This window comes from Boleophthalmus pectinirostris, unplaced genomic scaffold (genome assembly GCF_026225935.1).
Source record: "Boleophthalmus pectinirostris isolate CB_2022bp ecotype Guang Dong unplaced genomic scaffold, ASM2622593v1 HiC_scaffold_8, whole genome shotgun sequence".
Lineage (NCBI taxonomy): Eukaryota > Metazoa > Chordata > Actinopteri > Gobiiformes > Gobiidae > Boleophthalmus > Boleophthalmus pectinirostris.
The window spans coordinates 16,002,621-16,027,127 of record NW_026571515.1 but is presented as its reverse complement, the minus strand read 5'-3'; the positions used below and the strand labels follow the sequence as shown (position 1 = coordinate 16,027,127).

The following is a 24,507-nucleotide window of genomic DNA, read 5'->3' as shown; positions in this document are numbered from 1 at the left end:
GTCATATGCTTTTATTTATGGAGATGTTATTGCTTTGTCTGGAATGTTTCACAGTATTGCATTTTCTATCTTCATGGAGACTAAACCAGACCAAGTTACAGGTCAGACCTGTGGTGAGGCGACCCCGCTCACAGTCAGAATGCCTGTTTTTATATAGGTATTTTTATGCTATAAAACAACCTGTAATTGAATAAATGTAAGATAGAGTTATTTAATGTCATACTATGGAACATTCCAGGCAGAGCAATGACATATTCATAGAAACAAGCAGGTGATGGACCCATAACCAAAAAGTTCCACAGTGCACCTGTACAAACAGAGACACAGGGTTTGTTTACACGAGAACACTTGCGGGTAAAAATTACAAAATATTTTATCGGAAGTGCTTTTCGTTTAGATGGTAACGGCGTTTTTGGGGTAAAAAAATCTGAAACCACCCTCCAGAGTGGAAAAGCTGAATACGTTCCACCGTAGTGTTTCGGTCTACATTGCCCAAGACTCAAAACTCTGGTCAGACCTGCCCACGTCATGTATGCATTTACGACGCGTACATACATGTCAGATGGCATGCACACCCAGTTGAATTCCACACACTTTTGCGTCTTTGTATGCACACAGATTTCCTCCCGAAAATGCTCGTTTAAACACAGAATAAAAAGTGAAGACGTAATGCCACTTTTGCGTCTTCTGTTCAGACCATCATCATATAAACGTACCCTGAACCAGGTCTAATTCAGGACTAAACCCATTTTTAAACAAGAACTAAACAATAACTAGTAGTAGTGTTGTTGCAAATTCTAGTTAGTTGGATTCTTGGGAAAACAGACACTTCCTGTTTTTGTATTTTTTCCCATAATCCTTTGTGTCTGAGTGAAAACAATCACATGCAGTTTTAAATCCAGATTAAACCAGGATTAAACTGCAGTATCACATCAGGATCCTGTGAGAGACTCAGAGCTTTAGCGACATTTACACAGCGTTTTATAGTCGTCTTGTACATGTGGTCAGATGTGCTGATTTAAAATGACTTGGGCTGTTACAGTAACAGACCATTTAATATGTAAAATACTCTAAATTTCAGAATGGAGGCAGATGGAGGCAAAAGTGAAGTGGAATATAATGTTTTATTATTGTAATTTTAATAGAGAAACTGGGATTAACTTCAAAATATCTCCAAATATATATTATAAAATGGCAAATGAAAACCACCTAAATATATGTGAGTGATATCAGAGCCTGGTTTAAAACAGTGATAAGAGTGTTTTATGTTATTTCTTCATTTAAAGGTGCTGTGTAAATTTTCTGGTCAAATCTGGTATCTGGTTGATGATCTGTTGTTGATGTCTGGAGATGTTGTTGCTTTGCCTGGAATGTTCCACAGTAACTTTGTTGATCTTGCGTTTATCCATAAATGTGTTTTTATTGCTCAGATCTTGGAAAACAGGCTTTCCTCTCCAAAGATCTGACCAGTAACTTGGCCTGGTGGCACTATCTGCTTGTTCCCATGGAGACAGAGAGGTCATACCATATTGTAGAACATCGCAGCAATAACATCACCATGGATACGAGCAGGTGGTGGACCCTCCTCCATAAAGTTGCATAGTGCACCTTTAAGAAGAGATTGTGATAGACACTAAGCAATTTTGACAAAGGAAGAAACCAGATTTTTAGGTTTTACTTGACAAATCCTTACAGAAAAATTTAGCTCATTACAATTTTCCAGTTCATCTACAAATATAGTACACATTTAATCATAAATTAGACTTTTTGTGAAGCTCAAATATAATTTTGAGTTTAGAAATTTAAGCAAATTAACTAATATGTATGCCTTGGAAATTCAAAATGGTTGTTTATTTCCGTTATGGAAGTTTGAACATTTGATAACATAGGATTTTAAAGAAGGATGCTTAGATCAGAAGTGCAGACTTGTACAGAACAAAATAGTTTAATTTTTTGTAGAAAACAACATTTTTTAAACCATCAAATACAGTCAGTTCATAAAAATAACTTCTCTTTCCAGTAAAGCCCCTTCTGCTGCCACAAAATAAAGGCAGGCCCCGCCCTTTTACAATAAACCAGCCAATGAAAGCTGAGCAAGGACAAGGCCGGGCAGCAGAACTCCTCTCTGATTGGCTGAGAGGGCAGGACAGATATAATGAGACTATACAGTAACATTTGGGTATTTACACAAAAGAAGAAGAGTTTACAATTCAAGATACAACTTAGTCCAGAGTTGAGGATCATGGGAAATTGAGTCTATAAAAGATAAGACGCAGAACATGATTGCAGTGGTAAAAGGTATGAAGGTACTGACTATCGCGTTTAGTTAAAGGTACATTGTGCAACTTTTCTGGTGGAAGGTCAGTCAAATGCTTTTCCCCATGGAGATGCAATGTGTCACAGTATGGTATTAAACCTTTACATCTTTATAAACACCAAACCAGACCAAATTACAGGTCAGATCTGTGGAGAGGCAACGCTGCTCACAGTCAGAATGCCCATTTTTCAAGGTATTTTTGAGCTATAAACCCACCTGTAATTTATTAAATGTAAGGTAGATCTGTTTACTGTCATATTGTGGCACAGTAAGCAGCTTAATAACATCTCCATAGAAACAAGCAGGCCACGAACCCCAGGCCAAAATGTTACACAGTGCACCTTTAAAGAAAAAACGTAATTTGAGCAAACTTCAATGTCTATTTTACAATAAAATAAATATATTTGCCTAACAGTGCCGATTATGGAATGATGAGTTTAAATCAAATTTTTGGAGATTTTTACCATGTTATAACGTTGTTCCCTCGTTAAAAAGGAGGTTTTAGATGTCATCCATGCATGTTTGAATAATCTAGTGATCTCTCTCGCATGTACAATACAAAACAGTACGCTACAACTTCACAATCCAAAACCTGATGCGATGTGCAGTAGTTTCATGAGCGAGATGTACGCTGATTGTGCGGTGACAGGGCTCTGAATGGGGAGTGACTTAGTGCAGAGAGTAAACTACAGAGCATCAAAACAAAAGTGAAAACAATAAAATGTAACACGGTGATCTAAATATGTCATGTGTTAAAAGTTAATACCCCATAGAAGTAAAATACCCTCTTTTTAAGTAGCATCTTTTTACTTTCACTGCAAAATTATGAAGTAAATAAGTGAGTTTTGAGAAATAATTTGTTAAATTTTAAACAAACTAAAGATTGTCAACAGAAAATGGTGGATGTTGACCCAAGATTCTGGACTATTCCTAAAATATTCACAATATAAGATTTAAAAACAGTTAGCATGTATACTGCAACAATCAACAAGAGAGAGGGGCTGCTTCAGACAAACCCAGAACCCACCCAGAAGTGTAAACCAGGACAAAACCAAGACTAAAAAAAACTAAACTAAACTAAACCATGACTAAACTCAGACTACAAACAGGTCTACTCCAGAAAAATCAAGCCTAAACCAGGTCTAAGAAAGTCTTTCAATACAGAAAAACTATGTCCTTATTGAAGCAGCCCATCACAATATAGTTTTTTAAATAGTAAAATCTCACATATTTTAACCAGAAAGCACAACAACATCATTTGTTAGAAAAGAAACATTCTCTTTGTTCTGCTGGTGAGAAAAAGCTCCAATCAAAATGGCTTAAACCGCTCATGCTTGGAATATTTTACCAAGATCACTCCCAGCAAGATAAGGCGTCTCCATAACTGGTAATATATATACTGTATATGCATTCATCTGTAAAGACACAAGTATAAAAATAGAAGTCATAGTTATTACAGACTAGACTAAATCTTTTGCTTTTCCAAGTTTACCCTTCTTAAAGCTGCAATATGTTACTTTTTTGCTGAGGGTCCGTCAACTGCTTGTTTCTATGGATATGTCATTGCTCTGCCTGGAATGTTCCACAGTATGACATTAAACAGCTCTACTTTACATTTATTAAATCACAAGTGGCTTTACAGCTCAAAAATGTCTAAAAAACAGGCATTCTGACTGAGTGGGGTTGTCTCTGCGCAGATCTGATCTGTAACTTGTTCTAGTTTGGGCTTCATGAAGATAGAAAGGTTTAATGCCATATCGTGAAACATTCCACGAATCAATAACGTCTCTATGGAAAAAAGCATTTGATGGACCCTTCACCAGAAAAGTTACACAATGCACTATTCACATGTTAAATTTGACATATTTCGCTATAAATATTGTCTATAAAAATATAACCCATGCTGAAAAGGGAACAGTCCACCACAATGGCTTTAGCAAGTTTACAACAGTACAACACTAGGGGGCAGCGCAAATCTCAGTGTGAGTCAAAGCGGTTTCAAATCAGGATAATAATTTGAAGAGTTCAATTGCAAAAACAGATCCGTTTTGGAAAAAAAAAACAAAAAACCTTTTTGTATATTTTGATAACACTAAAATACACTTGGCTTTTGAAAATATTAAAACACTAAGAGTACAATAATTAGTTTTTCAAATGGCACTTCTCTGTTTTTGCATAGGAACTCTTCATTTCTTACAGTGCAGAGAAAATAATTTGCATTTTTTTTGCATATTTGTTGCATTCATTATTATCTCCTATGTAAGGAGACGTCCAAAACACTACATATATTTCCTATTTCTCACTTAGGTTTACTGAAGCAAGAAATAGTAAGATTGTTCAAGCAAACTAGTTTTGTTTATTTGAATGGGCTGACAAGCTGCAGTTAGATGAACCCAATTATTTATAACTGGTTTGTTTATGTTAGATTTTTGGAACCATGATGTTTCCTTGAATAAAATGTTAACAAACACAATTCTGAGGCTGAGATCCTACATACTTGCAGATGGGAATGAATGATACTAAGATTCTGTACTCCCAAAATTTGAGGGACAAAGAAAAATGGAACAAATATACCAAAAAAAAATACCAGTGACCTCTGGCCTGTAAGAGATTTCTTTGGACATTTGCCAAGTTCTGTTAAAGTGGGACTAAACACTAATCAACTTTTTTTTAAAAAAATGTTTATTTTCCCCTTTAGGCCTCAGGACGCTGCCCCTCCTCTCCCCTTTATACCTATAGTCTAGACCCTGCTCCTCCTCCCCTTTAGCCCTCCAGACTCCACCTCTCCTCCCCTTTAGTCCTCTAGTCTAGACCCCACCCCTGCTCCCCTTTAGCCCTCCAGACTCCACCTCTCCTCCTCTTTAGTTCTCTAGTCTAGACTTCACCCTTGCTCCCCTTCAGTCCTCCAGACCCTGTCCCTCCTTCACCCTCATTCTCCCCTTTAGTCCTCTAGTCTAGATCCTGCTTCTCCCCTTTCGTTCACCAGAACTGGCCCCTTCTTTCCCTCTTCCCTTTAGTCCTCTAGTCTAGACCTCGCTTCTCCTCCCCTTTAGTCCTCTAGAACCAGCCCCTTCTTTCCATCTCACTCTCCCTTTAGTCCTCCAGACCCCGCCCCTCCTCCCCCTTTATTCCTTATTCTCCCCTTTAGCCCTGTACTCTAGACCCCACCTCTCCTTCCCTTTAGTCCTCTATAACTGGCCCCTCCTTTCCCTGTCTCTGTCCTGTTTAGCCCTCTAGGCCCTGCCCAGTTTTACATTTCTTTTTGGGCTGTGTTTGTGGCGGAGTTTAGGTGTTTAGTTCCACTTTAATCTGAGGCCCTCTCCACACGTCAGCATTCCCCTAAACCAGAAAAACAAGTGTGAAGAGGGCAAAAAATAAATAAAATAAAAAGCAGAACAGCGCAGCATCAGCGACAGGTTCAACAGTCAGAGCTCAAGAATCAAGAAGAGACAGGTGCAGCAAGAGACAGGTGCAGTACATGAACAGAGACAAAGCAAGAAACCACCACCAAACCAAATCAAAACTACTCCTGTTAGCCTCGTGTTAGCCTGGTCACCCCAACTTCTCCTACTACTGCTCTCCCTTTGGTCAAGTTTTGAGTGAAAACAAAACAATTTCTCATCATTTTCAGTTTAAAAGGAGTTTAAAAAGTGCACAATAATAAAATCTAAAATAATGGTTCATAATAAAATCTGTATTTACTTACTTATTGTGGATAAATAATCTTACCATATAATATATTAATATATCTTTATTTATTTTGCATATGTTGGTTTATTTTAATATTTTCTACAATTGATTGAATCTGAAATAAAATACATAATAACAAAATATTCAGAGATGCACTGTTTTAATTTTTAATTTGAATTCAAACCAAATTGAGCTGAGAGGCACCCAGATATAAATATATACATATATCCATGCTCAGACTCTACTGCTCTAAAAGCTTTAAGTGGGAGGGGCAGGATGACCAGGCTTTGTTATTTAGAAATTAAATAAAAACTTGTTTGCAGACAGTGTTCAATGTTTGTATAAAATTACACTGAAAAGCTGTGCATGTCTCTGCAGAACAGCACTTCTTTGCAGAATGATGAAAAAAGATTAGAAATGACAACGAACAGATAGAACTGAACTTGACCCAATCTTCTTACAATTAAACCAATGTACAAACAGTTAAAAAAGAGGAATGTTAAACTAAAATAACAAATGGAAATAGTTCATACGTGGCTCTGAGATTCGCTGCTTCATAAAAGTCCCGATGACCATGCAGGACAGAGGCATAGTCCAAATGAGGCCCATCAAGGCCAAGCCAACCATTTAAAATGGCTCTGAAGTTCTTGTTTTTTTTCTAAATCTCTCTAAGCATACTTGAGAAATACTTTGTAAACAGTCGGACGTCATCTCCACAAATGTAACCAAAACGCTTCTGAAAAACATCCAGTGAGAAAGAAGTCTCAATACTCTGTAATTAACTTTCAAATCAAAACGTTTCCATTTCCTCAGCACAAAATCTGTAAAAAAAAGGGCCCAGATTTTGACTCAGATTTCCAGTAAAAATGCTGCTTCTTCCAGTTTGTAATACCTCGCCAAAGAATAGTTTGTAATCCTTTAAATTTCCAGCTAAATGGTGCAAAAGAAACTAAACGATAACTGTATCCAAATGACAAAATCAGACACCAGAAACAACACTTAAGTTGTCTGGTTGTATCAGTCCATGGAGCTCAGAGGAAACATGGACTGGTCCCGTTAAGTTATGCCCAGAGAGGAGCTCGGTGTTGAGGCACACACTTGCTCAGAGTGGGGGTCCAGAAAAACAGAGCAAGAGGACTCAACAACAGCCTCTGGGATTGTGGGTAATCACAACCAGAAAAATGGAGGCCACAAAGACGATCCATGCCCAGAGAAAAGCCTGGTTTCTGGGCACAGATTCAGGGTTTCTGGGGCCCAGGGGAGAGAACCACTGGAGTGGACAGACCATCGACGCTGAGAGCAGGAATGTGTATCTGGTTACTGCCATTGGTTGGGAACTACAAAAGAAAAAATATACAAAATGAATCAACATGTGTAACTTACAATATATTCAATTAATATCACTTATTAATAATAAATAATATATAAAATAACTTAATTTCAGAATGTGAATGTTTTTTTCATTATTTACAGTTCCTTTTCGCTGAAATGAGATCAGTAAAAATATGTGTTTCAAACTTCTGTTTCAATTGTTGCAATAGCAGAGCTTTAAAATCGATTATTAAATTATTAGAGTAATGGTTCTAAATTGTAGAGGGGAAGTCAATATCCCACACATTTTCAGTGCTGTGGTGTGAACCTTACGACCCCCAAGAATAATTCAGAGGTAGCCACCCATTACTTTGTCAAAAAATATTTTGTAGAGTTATGTTAGAAATAACATGGAGACAAGAAAGTAGCGGACCCTGCACCTTAGAAGATACATAGTGCACCTTTAATAGCAAATTCCACCATACATTTCTGACCAATCCTCTAGCACTATAAGGATTCTAAAATATTGTGATCTCACATGTTTTTGTTATGTTTCGGACATGTGCAGAGGAGAGACAGTGAACAATATGAGAGGTTTATAAAAGTGACAGACGAGGACATAAAGTTGGACAAAGGATGCTTAAGGACAGCATTAGATAGAAGGTAAAATACACTGTGGATTGAGCACAACATAACAGAGCTAAATAAAATGATTTGTGAGCAGGTGGTGGAGTGGAATCTGTGGGTGGAGGAACAGATGGGGGTCCGAGGAGCAGAGCCAAAACCACTGAGACCTGAGTCTGTTCCAGGTTTATGGGTCCCCCTCAGATCACTACATAAACACAACCTGGACCTGTCCATCACTGCTTAGCATTAAAAACAGGTATTTGAAGGTCCTATATTACGCAAAATTAACTCTTGTAGAGGGGAGCATTACCTGGAAGGAGAGTTTAGCAGGAGAGCGAGGGGCAATGGGGCTGAGTGTGCTCCAGAAGTGGATGGTGGAGGGCAGAGGACTTGGGGTCAGCAGTACAGGCGTCTGGAGAAAAAAAAATAAAACATATAAGAAACATATCAGGGTTGATATGTTGATTTGTGGTCATGTTAACAAAAATTACTGAATTAAGATAGAATTGTGTGTTTAGTTTGGAGTTAGGAGTTAGTTTGTGCTCCTTGAGTGTAGAGTTACCAGTGCATGTGAGGTGATGACAGTCGGCGTCAGTGTGTTGGTGCTGGATCCAGGAGCCAGTAAACTGTTCACCGCTGCATTCACCTGAAAAAGAAGAAAAAGAAACTCACAATCACAATCAGGTCTAAAACAGAGCTAATCCAGGACTAGATCAGGTCAAAGCTATGCCTGTCACTATACCAATTTCTGAATTATATATTATTTTGCTCGTGTAAATATAGACAATAAACAATCAAAGCAGAATTATCCCCAAAAAAGTTTTGTTAATGTCCTATATTAAACAAAATGCTGCAGTAACTAAATAGCAGAATCCAACACTAGTTTGTGTCTATAATCAGTCATAGAAGTTATTTATTCAATCTTCTACAGATCAAATATTGCAAAAAAATATATGAAAAATGCTCCACTACTGCAAAGAAAAAGTACACATAATTAGGGGTGTGCAGAAACACTGAAATATCGATATATTGTATTGTTTAATATGATGATACAGTATCGATATCGGGGCCTGCTGTATCGATATATCACCAAGAGTATTTTTTTAGTGTATTTTACTAAATTATTTTGTTACAGCACTACAGATTTGTTGCTTGTTTAGAGGAAGGAAACTCATTTATGCAACACATTTGACATTTTCACTGTTTTGATGATTAAAATCAGTCTGTTTCATATTCACTTTGCACAAGAAGTTCTTTAACAAAGACTTTTAGTATCAAAGCCATGATTTAACCATTATTTTTAATGAACCATATTGAATCAATTTGAAATATATATCATTCTGAATAAAAAGTGCACTGTATCGAGGTATGTATCGTATTGGCAAGTTCTTAATGATACCCAGCCCTACACACGGTAAATACTGACCCTAAAATATACTGTTGCAGCTTTCATATATTGAACGATAAGTCGATTTAAAAATTATCGTAAATATTTTATCATTGTGGTGATGCAGACCTTGTCCAAAGACAGTCCAGGTGGCAGTGTGGGTGCTGACGGCAGCTCAAGACCTCTGGGTTTCTTTGGTCTGGACGGGGCGCTCTCAGAGGCGGTAGACACAGAGACAGTAGAAGAAGAGGTGGAAGAGGAGGAAGAGGAAGAGGAGGAGGAGGAGGAGGGGGAGAAGGAGGAGAAGGAGGAGGAGCAGGAAGGTGCAGAAACCACTGGCTCTGGAGAAAAAGATGGATTTGTTTTACATTCTCACCAATGAGGATTCACTCATATCACTGACTGTTGAGTGTTAAGACTAAACACATATTAGGCTAAACAAACAGTAAAATGGATTCTTAAAGGGCCCATGTTACCTGTAGGGCCTGCATTCTTGGGTGTGGTCTCCCCTTGCTCTGTCCCTTCTGTCTGCTGAACTCTGACCCCAGGATCCATACAGGAAGTAGGCTGAGTCTCCACGATTCTTAATGTGGGCTCCGGTTCAGAGTTGCAGAGAAGTTGAGGGACCTGGAAATACTTTATAGTCAGTGCGATACATAAACACAAGTATTTAGTCTCATAAAACAGCTCACGCTCACTTGTTCCACACGTTTTTCCTCCAGAGCCACCATCTCCAGAAGTCCTTCTGTTGGGCCCCGTATGTCCTCATCTTTAACCACGATGGAGGGCTGGGGCTGGGGCTGGGGGGTGGGCTGTGCTGGGGTCTGACCAAGGGAGTGAGTCTGTCCCTGGGTAGGGCTGTGATGGGTCTGGGGGACTGGACCCTGGTTTTGGGGGAGTGCAGTTTGGTTCTGTGGAGGGGGGTTGATGATGAGGAAGAGTGGGTGTGGAGGTTGTGGGGCTGAGCTGTAGTCCTCAGGAGGGTGAGGCACAGAGCTGGGGCCCACAGATGATGGCCCCAGTGACAGTAAAGGGGTCAAGGAGTCCCCCACACTGGTCAGGAAGATCTGAGGGGGCTCGAGGGCTGGAGACTGAGAGGAGAGAAAGACCATTTTGAGCTTTGGAGATTAAGACAGACTAATAATTAAAGGTTACTCAGACATGTGAGAATGAAACAAAACACAACTACAGGTATGTTTTTTATGAGGTAACATATTGTTATCGTAATATAGAACCTTTAACTCTATCGTAACTTTGTCTTGTTCAAGACCTCGTCAAATTACTGACCTGTGAAAGTCCATTGCTGTGAGGGCTCAGGGCAGGTGTGGGACATGGAGAAGGCTGAGTGACGATCACCTGTAAACCAGTGTCCACAGCGCCACCTACAGACGCTGGACGGGGCTCTGGCACCACACAGACCTGAAGTAATAAAAAATATATATATATATACAATGATTTTGATGAGGGAACAAGGTTAGAAAGCTCAAAAAATCTATTTTGTATAATACCGCCTCTTTAAGAAGTATACATGTGTTTTGCTGTGGATTCTTTACCTCTCTTGGCATTCTGTCCACTGGAGCGACTGGGTCCGGGGGCTGCTGTTGCAGTAAGAGCTGCTCTGCTTTAACTGACTGCTGGTTGGTTCGGTCTGTTTTAATTAGCTGCTGATTGGGCCGGTCTGTTTTGATTGGCTGGCTGAAGAGCTGTGTGGGAGTGGTCTGTAGCGACTGGATGGTGAAGGTGGAGTACAGGCCGGACTTCATGTAGTCATTCCGTGAAGAGCTCTTTTGGGAAATGGGAGGAACACAGGTCCGCTGTGGTAAGCCCTTTGATTGACAGGTTATTGTCCCGCCCACTAGACCTTTTAACTGGCCGTTGCAGTCAACAGTGTCACGCTTTTCCTCAATATTGGACCGGGACAGGTCTGTGGTTGAGGGATCGATCTGACTCACAAATTTGTAAACAAACTTCTGCCCACTCACTTTCTTGATAATGTTCTAAGGGGAAAAACACAACATATATAGATTATCATTTGGTTTAGACCTGGTTAAAAATGTGTTAAGTGCTGTTTTAAACCAGGGGTTAGTTTATATTGAATTATTTCAGTCTTAGTTTAGTGTTTGTTGAAGCAGAAGCAATACCTCAAAGTATTAGTAGTAGTAGTACCTCATAGCAGTAAGAGTGTCTTATTTTAACTGTAGCCAGACCAATATCAGTACTATAACACTGAAGCAGAATCAGAAGTACCGTATTGTGTAATAGTAGTAGTAGTAGCAGTAGTAGCAGTACCTTATCGTAGTAATAGCGCAGCGCCCGGCTCAGCTTGTCGTAGTTCATATTATGCTTGTTCTTGCGGAGGCCCCACAATCGTGCCACCTCCTCAGCGTCCAGTAGTTTGAACTCTCCATCAGACCCACAGCCCGTCCACGAGATCAGGTGACGCTGACTCTGGTCCTCCAGCAGGTGGAGCAAAAACTGCCACAGTGTGATTGAGGGGTCCATCGCTGCAGCGTTAGAAGAAGAAAAATCTGGTAAATAGAGGTCAATAAATAAAGGGCAACTTAGGTGGAGGGTCCACCACCTGCTTGTCTCCACACAGATGACATTGTACTACATGAAATGTTTCATAGTATGGCATTAAATGTATCTGTCTCCTCAGAGACAACCAGGCGATACCTCCAGGCTGAATTATAGGTCTGTGAAGAGGCGACCACACTTACAGTAACAATGCATGTTTTTTTCAGAATAAAAACATCTGTAACTGAGTGCAGTGTAATGCAGTGTAAATGTATTTGTTTCAGAAATGAGAATCAAGAAGTAATGAGATCCAAGATCTAAGATCTTTTCACTTTTTAGTGGAATTATGGGATTATGAAGAGTGGCTAAGCATCAATCATGTGAGTGTCACATCCAAATTGTTTCTTTTCTCCTAAAATGCCTTGTCTAATCATCTACTGTCTATAGAAAGTTTTATGTGAATGACCCAATAAAACATAAGTTCAATTACATACTGAGCACCATTCAAGGTAAAGCAACTCCTTGTCCCTCCATGGAGACAAGCAGTTGCTGGACCCCCACCAGAAGAGTTACATGGCACATCTTTAAAGAGGTTTAATCCTCAAAATCCCTCACTTCAGTGAGAATTTCCTGTTGACTGGCCGACATATTTCCATCCTGAGTTGGAAATGTCAAAAGTCACAGACCGCTCACATTTGAAGATGAAAAACAGTAAAACTAAATCAAGACTAAAGCTCTTATTCATCTGCAGTACCACATCTTCTTACACCAGGGGTCCAAAGTTTGAGAACTACTGGCAAAAAGGAGACATTAGGTGTGCCTCATTATCATTACAAGTGTTGTGTAACATTACCCACTCTGAGCCTCAGAAGCATCCTCTGACCTCCAGCTCCATGACAACCATCACCATGACGACCTCTCATCACCGCCACCAAAGACCACCAACACAGAAACACACTATACTCTCTCAGACCTTTAGGGTGGAGCACTTTCAGTCTAAACTTCATTTATTCAACGACAAAAGCCAAGTGGTTTCATATTATAAATTATAATCACTGCTTCACAGCTGCCGCCACAAAAGCAAATCATTTATTGACGTTTATTTGACACTCTACCTTGAATAAACAGTGGTGTATGTTTCTCCCATGTGGACGTGAATCACCCAGTCTGTTATATTCTCTTTTATAATTGTAGTGTTTCACATAATGTTTTTCTGTGTTTCTAACAGTACCACAACATCCAGGCCTGTGGTGTTACACAGAGAGGCAAGCAAAAGGTCTTATAATGCTAATCTTCAGCTTTGCAGTTTTAATAAATACGGCAGGGTAGTGGATGAGAAAAAAAAATTAAACCACATCCTCTACCTCATCTGGGAAAGGACATAAGTACATTCTAGTACCTAAAACAACCAATAAACTTGTACTAACAGCAGAACTCCCACATACAGGGAGAGTAAGCAATAAGCAAATAGAACTAGGCCTGTCACAATAACTGACTTATCATTCAATATATGAAAGCTGGAAAGAGTATCATTTCTTTGTAATATTGGGAGAGTGTCTGTCATTTTTATGTAATAATAATATCAGATTTGAGCTGTAGACGGGACAATAACTAACTTATATGGCTAATTATTGGTTCATTCTGCTTTAATTTGTCGCATTGCAGGTTTTTAATGATACTGTCTATTTAAAAATTGGTTTACTGGCATTATCCTGCTTTGTGTCAGGGGCATAAAGTAATTTCAATATTATCGTTTATCATAATATTTCTCTGTAGCAATATATTGTGCTTCAAAATTTGTCATTGTGACCAGCTCAATAGAGCCCAGGATCCTTTAGGTGTTCTGTAAGTGTGCTAACAAACAAAAGCTAGGCCTGTCACTGTCACACTAACACATTTTTAAGCACAATATATATTGTTACAGAGATATACTGTGATAAATGATAATACTGAAACTACTTCATGCCACTGACACAATAACAATAATGCAAGATAATCCCAGCAAACCATATTTACAGAGACAGCATCATTAAAAAGTACGGACATAACGATATCCAAATCTCTCGTGTACTTTTTCCTCTTAAAAAGCGTTCACAAGACTTAATCCAAATAACTTTGATTTAAAAGTGCTTAAAATTGTTATTTCTTCATGTAGTCTGCACTGAAATGGAGCAAAGGATCATGGTCTATGTAGTTCCCTCAGTTTTTTTAGCCATTGATGCTCAATAACTATTAATTTAAGTGAAGAGACTTGTAAAGAGACCTTTGATGATACGATATCACGATATTTCAGTTATTGTTACAAGCATGAGCTGTAACAAATGAAAAGCAGAATGAAGCAATAATATGCCATACATGTAAGATACTCAGCCCTCTGCAGCTCAAATGTTATCGTATTACAACAAAAAAATACCACAAATCTCCCTACTTTTACAAAGAAAATGTACACACGATAAATACTGAGCCCCAAAATACATTATTCCATAGTAATTACAGCAAAAGGTCTACCAAAAGCCATATAAATTATAGAGCAATTTCACGAAGGGCCTGAGTGACTCTGCTCTCCCAGTCACCTGCTCTCAGTCCCTGGATCACCCAACTGAGAATGACACATCTCACTCTGGTCTCATTCCAGCCTGAAAGCATCAGCGTTTCCATGGTAACCGCCTCACTGGGCTCAGATCTGCAGCGGGACTATGACAGAGGCTGGTGACGCGTTTTGTGTTTTCTTTGCAAAAAGCTGAACATGCATTTTAATGAGAGAATAATATGACATGTTTCTGTGTTCAACTACTTAACAGTCTCATGGTCCTTTAATAATACAGATTTCCATCCTGTGAATAATGATGTGAAGTGAGGGACTTTGACTGCAGAAAATCCTGTACACTGTAAACATATGTCTACATTTGAACATACAATTTTAAGTGTGGTGTGTTCAAAAGCCCATTAATTACCAGTGTACCACCACCAGAGTTTGAGAAACTCTCAGTTACATTAATCATATCCCTTAGTCCTGCAGTGTGGTCATTGCACATGTTCTGTTGATGCTGTATTACATTATTATTCAAATTCACTTACACTGAACATCGTTTCAACTTCTCGGGTAGAGGGTCTGTCTGCTACCTGCTTGTCTCCATGGAGATGTTATTGCTTTGCCTGGCATGGTCCATGGTATGACTTTAAACATATACATTTAACATTTACTAATTACAGGTGTTTCTATTGCTCAAAAATATTTTCATTCCTTCTGTGATCAGAGGCGACCCTCCACAGATCTGAACTGTAATGTAGCATAGTGCTGCTTGTTTCCCTCTTGATAAGACAGGTTTAATCTATACAATGAACCAGACCTGGGCAGTGAACAGTTCCAGGGTCCTTTGATTGACTCTGACCAGCCCGTTTAAGCTAATTTGGAATTACTATACAAACATATTTTATCATTTTACTTCATGCATGGACTAAAGCTGCATTGTTTTTATTTTAGAGTTTTGTTTTTTTGTGTGTTTGTTTTTTAAATGAAGCAACCCTCACTTTTTCATTGCTTAGTCATAACATAAACTCTTACCAGTCTTATCAGCTTGTCAAAACAATCCTAATTACTGCTTTTTATAAAGAAATACAATTAATATTATGCAGAGTTGTGTTAAGCATTTTAGTCTGGCCCTCCACAATATTTTGTTTCTCATGTGGCCCTAAGGAAAAAATAATTGCCCAATCCTACTGTGGAATATTCTAGATAAAGCAATAACATTTCCATGGAGGCAAGCAGGTGGCTGACCCTCCACTAGTGCACCTTTAAACTAAACATTCTTCCCTAATTTTGCATTCATCCCTGCAGCATTAATCAGTGGCTCACATCTGTATCCCTTCTCTGTATGCCTGCTCCTCCCTGTGCATCCATCTCTGCCTCACACCTGTTGCACTGTACCGCACACGGCGCATCCTTACAGTTTATCAGTGGGTTTGACTCCATCTTCAGCCCGTTGTCACTCCCGCTTCCGTCAGTGGTTGGAAGTCTTACATGTCCCTCTGTTGCATGCCCTGGCTGGCGGGTGCTATCCTGTCGTTTCCCTGGTTCGAGGCGTTTTGTTTCGGGGTTTGGAGCTGTCAAAGCCGATGTGAGGCCGCGCTGAGCCGATCCTCTGCCAAGGTGAGGGCGTTATGTAAGGCGTCCTCCGCTGGCTCCATGTTGATACTCGCCTAAAAGTCGCATCAAACTACATCAAGTGCGTTTCAGACCCAACTTAGCCTCGTTAAAACAAGCATATCAATCATGAAAGGTGTGTGAGTCCGTCCACAGTCCAGTCTTATGAGTCAAATCAATGTCTGTTCTGCCCAAATATCTTTTTGCGTTACATCTTTGCTGGTGACAGGCGCTACTTCACTGGAGTCGCTGGTGCAGGAACTTTAGCATTCAGTTTACCGATGAACATGTGCATTTAATGTTGACTTTTGGCGCCCATATGTGGAGACTGAATCCACAACTAGACGTTCGGTTAATTCAGAGAATAAATTAAATAATGTGTTTTTAGGATGGCTTGGTCGCTGAGCTTGTCGTGTTATGCTAATCTGCTAGCCTAGCCCTCCGCCTTCCTCTTCTGCGTCAAACTGCGCTGACTGCGGACTGGAAAAACAAGCACAGAAAGTCCTCCGGGACAGGTAAAAATGTCCCGTGTATGTCCCATAAATGTTTGATACAAAAAAGGTCGCGAGGGTCTTGTTTTCTCAGTTTCTTCCTGTTTGTTTGTTTGGACGAACGCCCCCTCACTACTTTTTCCCACTGTCAGGTCAACTTCAGCGAGGACAACTACTTCCGCCCGACGACTTCAAAACAAACTCTTAAGACAGAAACACTGAATATGGCGTTTTTATGATATAAAAAAAAAAATTCAAATATACAGGCTAACCCAAAAAACAGATGGTCCCACCACATCTGCGTACTGCCATATTCGTGGGAAAGATACATGACTAGCACGCCTTCCTTTAGCGCAGGGGTGTCAACCTCATTTTGGTCCGGGGGCCGTATCCAACCTACTCTGATCCCAAAAGGGCCGGATCCGAAAACTCATGGCAATAAGTTCAAATATTTGTGCAGAGAAACGCAAATCTATTACAGAAATATTTTTAATTGTTGAACTCTTATACAAAATATTATAATATTATGAACAACCTGAAACTTTAAGAAAAATGCAATTTCAACTCAATGTTTTAACATTAACTTGTATGCAAATAGGAATAAGTCAATTTTTCTTGGAAAATCCTGCACTTGGTGTCCACTTTTCTCATTTTTGACATTTTGCTGTTGAGGGTGTTACGGTCAGTCAAAACGATCGTCCTTTAAGAGCGTTTGGAAAGAGCCATGTCTTCATTTGTGCTGCTCTGGGGGGAGGCGGTCACGCACAGAGGCGCTGGAGAAATTACCAATATTTTAATAGAAAATATAAATAAAATATTTTAGTAGAAAATCAGCCGAGGGCCAGGTTAAAGGTCTTAGAGGGCTGGATCTGGCCCCCAGGCTGTATGTTTGACACCCCTGCTTTAGTGCCTGTTCACTTCACTCACTGAATTTATTATATAGTAATATATTATTGTTTCTGTGAATAAATGTGTTAGAGAATTATCCACTCGTTTGTTCATTATAAACCCAACCAAAATTAATATATATTTGAAACAGCAATCCTGCGTAACATTCTCCTGTTTTATCCGTATGATTACATGTTTAAAAAAGTATGAAAAAATCAATAATCTTTGTGACCAGCTCTTATCTGATCTTGCTGCATGTTAAATCAATGTTAATATGTTGGTTACTTAATCTTTGTAGCTTGTTTATTTCAGTGTCGTTTGTCATGAATATCTATTGTTTGGTTCACTTTGAGAGGTGCACATATTTTCCCAGTGTGGTTTTTAACTACAGATGGCAAATAAACTTACCTAACTTAACCTAAAACCCATTTCTTGACATAGCTTTCTGTTCGCACTTTGATGTGGGGTTTATTCTGCAGCAGGAGCGACCACAGGGGATTCTACAGTAACTACTTTTACTTGAGCACTCAAACTAAAGATTATACATATACTGTACATACATATATATCATATACTTTACTTCTTGAGAAATGTAATATTTTAAAGTAACAATACACATTAGAGCACAGAAATCTTTAAATAATGGGGATTTTTTTTATTTAACATACTCAAAATGTATTTACAACATAAGACATATAAAACAGAGGCACAAGAGCCACATCATTAGTTCTGTTTTTTCCAATAGGAGATTTTTCAGACTTATTTCATTGGGGTGGCTCAAGGATGGCACCAGGGCGAGGTGATCATTTTGAGAATTGACACTTAAATTTCTTTTTATTTGGAGACAAGCAAATGGCTGACCCTGTGCCAGAAAAGTTACATAGTGCACCTTTAAATAGAGGTGTGTCATTATGGACAGTTCATCTCAGAAGAGGTCTCTGGTTTGGGACTCAGGCAAATCAGTGAAGCCCTGCAGCTCTCTCAGGCCCTGCAGAAGCAGAATAAGCACAATATTTAACATAAAAGCCCAGACATAACAAGTTCCCATATTCAGTGAGACCAATGTTGTCCCAGAATACGTTAACACCCTCATAGATGCAAGGCAACTGTGTGTAATAGCAGTAAAAAGACATGAACCTTTAGGTAAATTATCACATGGCATACTAACAACTACCAGCATTTTGAAAAGAATGGTTTCTTGTGGATAAAAACAACAAAACGGCTTTACTGTTGGAATTGTATCTTAAAGGTGCACTGCGTAACTTTTTGATTAGGATCCGTCATCTGCTTGTTTCTATGGATGTTATTGCTCTGACTGAAATGTTCTGCAGAATGACATTAAAGAGCTGTACCTTACATTTAACCAAATACACGGTTTTATTGCTCAAAAATACCTAGAAAAACAGGCATTCTGATTGTGAGTTGGGTTGCCTCTCCACAGATCTGACCCGTAACTTGGCCTCCGCAATGATAGAAAGGTTTAATACCAAACTTTGAAACATTCCAGCCAAAGCAATAACATCTCCATGGAGAAAAGCATATAACAGATCCCCCATCAAAAAAGTTACACAGTGCACCTTTAAATGAGAATGCAAATTTAAAGTAGTAATGTTTCATACCTCTAAAACCAAACGTATGTGAGCTTTGATTTTGGCAGAGTCCTTGGTGAGCTGTTCGGTGAATCTGAAGATGAGCACAGTTAAAATTATTCATTGTAAACATCTAATTTTGTAAATACTGTGTGCACGGACTGTGTGAGCTGAGCAGTCTTCTTCTCAATAAACCTCAGAGCCTCATCGTGGGTCATCTCCACAAAAAAGCCATATCCCACAGCCACAAAGACCCTGGATGCATCCTCGCTGTGCACAGGAACAGAGGATTAGGGTGCATGTTTTCAAACAGAGGTACAAGCAGCATTCAGGAGTGTAGTTTTTGGATCAATTTACTTAATTTTGGCACTTTTGTCACTGGCATAGTCCTAAATTAGCCCTGCTTCAGTAAGACCAGAAAATTGGACACAAAAGTTGGCTAAAAGTTAATGACAACAATATCATGGCTGGATAAGCAGCTGTAGAAAATGTTGTTATAAAACATAATGATGAAGTATATTAATAAAATTCATAACATAACTTTGGATTTATTAAAATGCATATTAGGTGACATAAGTAGAAAAGCTAATTATTAATTTGAAATGCAATAAATTATAGGATTATCTTTTATTGTTAAATAGAAATAATGCTATTGTGATTAATTGCTTGTGTCCCATGTGTACAGACAAGAGTTCAGCTTACACGTGGGCTTCAACGTAGAAGTTACAGCCTAGATCGACGTCAGTCTTGAGATGCTTCGATCCCTCCTCCTAAAAAATAATATCACCAAACTTACTATATTTTTTAATGTAGTGATAGCAGTTGATAATATCAACATAATCAAGCATGACCATTGTGAATATAATTGGTTAATTGACTTACAAGAATTGCCAGTTAAATGCATGAACATGGTAACCTAAATAAGATATGTGAATCAAGTTAATGTAGACTAATATTACATATATTAAAGTTTGGTTCAGATTACCATTATATATTATGGTATTTGATAAAAGTTTGAGGTAAAATAAGAATCATTGAGCCTCTTCTAACTATTTATGCTTTTTTTTTTTTTTTTTTTTTTAATTTACTGACTTATGTTTTACGTTTCAATCAAAGCTAGTACAAACCCGGAGACTATGAAGCGTGTTCTTGAGCTGCAGGTATTGTGAAATCTTCTCATAAACTGAGTCCCGCTGCTCCAAAACCTTCCTGTTAAAAACAACTACACGTGAATATACATCTGTGTCCTCTGAACCCGTGTCCAGTGTACAAATACGGTCCCTTACTGCAAATCCCTCCGGAGTACTTCGTTTATGAAGCTTTCGTACTGCAGCACTTTCTGGTCTATGTTAGCTTTAGCACTAGCCATAACAGTAGCTCTACTTAAAAACTGATCGAATTTTAAAAAGCTATCGTCTAATTTGATGGTGTTGATCAAAGTTCCTGTTTAGTCTTCGCAGTTGTTATGTCATTATAAAGTAAAATAACTGTGATTTCAGATGCTAAGGAGGCGTCAAACTCATGGTCAATCCGATGTAAACAACGTGACAGACTGAAACCGGAAACCACTTTTCTTTTAATCAGAAGTAGAGCTGTGGTGTAAACAGCGACACCTGCAGGCCACAAAGTCCACTGCACACGTCAACAGTTCAAATGTTTGTATTATTTCCTCTCGACCAGGGGTGTCATACTCATTTTGGTCCGGGGGCCGTATCCAACCTACTTTGATCCTAAAGGGGCCGGATCAGAAAACTCATGGCATATAAACCCCAAAAACAGCAATAAGTTCAAATATTTGTGCAGAGAAATGCAAATCTATTAAAGAAATCTTTTTTAATTGATGAACACTTTCTTTTACAAAATATTATAATATTATGAGAAAAAAATGCTATTTCAACACAATGTTTTAACATGAACTTGTATGCAAATAGGAATAAGTCAATTTTTCTTGGAAAATCCTGCACTTGGCGTCCACTTTTCAATTTTTGACATTTTGCTGATGAGGGCGTCACATTCAACAGTCAAAACGATCGTCCTTTAAGAGCGTTTGGAAAGAGACAAGTCTTCATTTGTGCTGCTCTGGTGGAAGGGGCCACGCACAGAGGCTCTGGAGACGCTGCTCTGCTAAGAGGAACAGAAAATTACCAATATTTTAATAGAAAATATTATGGAGTAAGAAAGCTGTCAAAAATATTTGTGCGCATAAAATAGAAATCCGTGCGTATTTGGGAAATCCGTGCATATTTGGCTGTAGTTGCGCATAAAATAAATATTTGTAAACTCTCAAATGAGTCCAGTCGTACAAAAAATATATTGTGTGTATTTTATCCATCAGAATACGAATTGAAAAATTACGACGTCATGAATTACAATCACGAAATGAAAATTTACGATTACGCTTTCATCAGTACGAATACGAATTCACAGACGGAACTTTACTGTCAAAAATACGTCATCACTTCACAGACATTATTCATCGAGCAGAAGAAACATCGATCAAGATCAAGACTGCGCAGCTCAAGTTTGTAGCAGAGGGTAAAAACAGAGTAATAACACAAGAAGCTACAACAGCGACCAACAAGTGGGTTAATTAAAATCTATTGTAAAAATGTCTTGAATTCGGGAACCGAACGCTGCTGTATAATATTGTGTAGAAACACCTCCTTTGAACGGGAAATTGCACCTATATGTTAGATAACATAGTGGTAGCCAGTTGGCTAACATCTGACGTAACGTTATCCCAGGGCTAATTAGCAAATATCAGGTTCTCTGTATGTTTAGATTAAAACATTCACGACTACAGCCACAGCGAACATCAGTCAGTCTGAACCTTCAGCTGCATTTCAGACAATGGGTTTTTCATGAGTTATAATGGGTTATAATGAGCAAATCCATCCACGTCACGGTGACGTTATACTTACTGGTAAATACTGTAAACATACCAAGGTGTTGCCTGTAAACACGAACATTAATTGATGCTGGAAGCTGCATTAAACTGTAATGTGTAACATTTCATTAGCTGTGATGTCTGTAACCAGGACAGTTTGGTAGTGTTTGGTGTAAACTGGGACATTTCAGCGTCCCGAGGAACTTTTGGTGGCATTTCATGCGAGAAATGAAACACCTCCTTTGAACGGGAAATTGCACCTATATGTTAGATAACATAGTGGAGCCAGTTGGCTATCATCCGACGTAACGTTATCCCAGGGCTAATTCGCAAATATCAGGTTCTCTGTATGTTTAGATTAAAACATTCACGACTACAGCCACAGCGAGCATCAGTCAGTCTTCACTTCAGCTGCATTTCTCGCATGAAATGCCACCAAAAGTTCCTCGGTCCTGTCCTGGTTACAGACGTCACAGCTAATGAAATGTTACACATTACAGTTTAATGCAGCTTCCAGCATCAATTAGTGTTCGTGTTTACAGGCAACACCTTGGTATGTTTACAGTATTTACCGGTAAGTATAACGTCACCGTGACGTGGATGGATTTGCTCATTATAACCCATTATAACTCATGAAAAACCCATTGTCTGAAATGCAGCTGAGATGAAGGTTCAGACTGACTGATGTTCGCTGTGGCTGTAGTCGTGAATGTTTTAATCTAAACATACAGAGAACCTGATATTTGCTAATTAGCCCTGGGATAACGTTACGTCGGATGTTAGCCAACTGGCTACCACTATGTTATCTAACATATAGGTGCAATTTCCCGTTCAAAGGAGGTGTTTCTACACAATATTATACAGCAGCGTTCGGTTCCCGAATTCAAGACATTTTTACAATAGATTTTAATTAACCCACTTGTTGGTCGCTGTTGTAGCTTCTTGTGCTATTACTCTGTTTTTACCCTCTGCTACAAACTTGAGCTGCGCAGTCTTGATCTTGATCGATGTTTCTTCTGCTCGATGAATAATGTCTGTGAAATGATGACGTATTTTTGACAGTAAAGTTCCGTCTGTGAATTCGTATTCGTACTGATGAAAGCGTAATCGTAAATTTTTATTTCGTGATTGTAATTCATGACGTCGTAATTTTTCAATTCGTATTCTGATGGATAAAATACACACAATATATTTTATGTACGACTGGACTCATTTGAGAGTTTACAAATATTTATTTTATGCGCAACTACAGCCAAATATGCACGGATTTCCCAAATATGCACTGATTTCTATTTTATGCGCACGAATATTTTTGACAGCTTTCTTACTCCATAAAATATGATTAAAATATTTTAGTAGAAAATCAGCCGAGGGCCAGATTAAAGGTCTTGGAGGGCTGGACCCTGCCCCCGGGCCTTATGTTTGACACCTGTGCTCTAGACATATGTACAAGTGAACTGTCTCCTCATGTCCACTCACACGTACGTAAGAAGAGTCCTCACTGTTTTTAGTGACTGAATATATGTACAGAGATCACATAATCTGAATACTAATTTTGACCTGTATTCTGATATATTCTAAAATTGAAAGGAATACTTTACAGACTTGATCTCACAATTTAGGCTTCAAACTAAATATAGAAAAAACACAAAACAGTGCTCTTACAGTGTGTGGATGTCTCTAACTAGTGATAGGAAATGCATAACAAATGCATTACTTATTTTCTCTTGCTTATTTAGAATTTACTATTACCTTTTTTTTTTGTTATTATATTATATTGTGCTGTGTGAGCTACTATGTCCAAATAATTTCCCTTGTGGATCAAAAAGATTGTCTAAGTCTAAATCAAAGTCTAAACAAGCAGAAAACAGTTTTTAATCCTGTGTTGCATTTTTACACTATAATTTAAATGTGAGTCGATGTAAAAATATTCAAAATTTACAAAATGCATTTTAATGCAGGTATTCAGTATTCTCTAACTAAATACATTGTCAAAGTACTTTTTCCATCACTGCATGCAGATGTCCACACATAAAATAAAATCCACGTAAAATCCAGTTTACTCAAGCTACCGAAAAATGATTGAGAAACAAATATCAAAGGTCCATGTTTTTGGCAGTAGTTGTGCAAATATTGAGAAACAAATATCAAAGGTCCATGTTTTTAGCAGTAGTTGTGCAAATATTGAGAAACAAATATCAAAGGTCCATGTTTTTAGCAGTAGTTGTGCAAATATTGAGAAACAAATATCAGAGGTCCATGTTTTTGGCAGTAGTTGTGCAAATATTTCCTAAAAATCCACATGTGGCTTTGGCGGCATTTATTTATTTATTTATTTATTTGTAATACTTTATCAATCTTGTTGAAAAATTGTCCTCTGCATTTCACTCATCCTTTCAGGAGCAGTGGGCAGCACATGGGGCGCCCGGGGACCCATCTCCATGATCTTGTTGTTAGGCTTGGTCAGGACTACTTTAGCTGGAGGATTTTTACCTTCCTATGTTGCATGTTTTGGGCTGATGGGGGAAACTAGAGTTCCCAGACACGGGGAGAACATGTAAACTCCACACAGAAAGGCCAGGAACCCAGAACCTTCTTGCTGTGAAGCATGAGAGCTAGTCACTCAGCCACAATGCCACCATCAAATTAAAGATATACT

At 38.6% G+C, this 24,507-nt stretch overlaps 2 protein-coding genes across 2 annotated transcripts; both read right to left on the bottom strand.

The window, feature by feature from the left end:
* Window positions 1-1,919: 1,919 nt before the first annotated feature.
* Window positions 1,920-16,710, bottom strand: elk1 (ETS transcription factor ELK1). Its single transcript, XM_020922541.2, has 10 exons — window positions 15,798-16,710; window positions 11,622-11,836; window positions 10,886-11,329; window positions 10,620-10,751; window positions 10,031-10,423; window positions 9,809-9,959; window positions 9,462-9,673; window positions 8,508-8,591; window positions 8,256-8,357; window positions 1,920-7,344 (listed from the first exon to the last, which is right to left on the bottom strand). The coding sequence occupies exons 1-10, from the start codon at window positions 15,820-15,822 to the stop codon at window positions 7,246-7,248; spliced, it is 1,857 nt and encodes a 618-aa protein (XP_020778200.2). The 5' UTR covers window positions 15,823-16,710; the 3' UTR covers window positions 1,920-7,245.
* Window positions 16,711-18,006: 1,296 nt separating this feature from the next.
* On the bottom strand, window positions 18,007-20,529 carry uxt (ubiquitously-expressed, prefoldin-like chaperone). The gene is made up of 6 exons (XM_020922442.2): window positions 20,248-20,529; window positions 20,089-20,170; window positions 19,664-19,731; window positions 19,124-19,231; window positions 18,992-19,055; window positions 18,007-18,360 (listed from the first exon to the last, which is right to left on the bottom strand). Exons 1-6 carry the CDS (start codon window positions 20,328-20,330, stop codon window positions 18,298-18,300), a joined length of 468 nt encoding a protein of 155 aa, XP_020778101.1. The 5' UTR covers window positions 20,331-20,529; the 3' UTR covers window positions 18,007-18,297.
* Window positions 20,530-24,507: the final 3,978 nt, after the last annotated feature.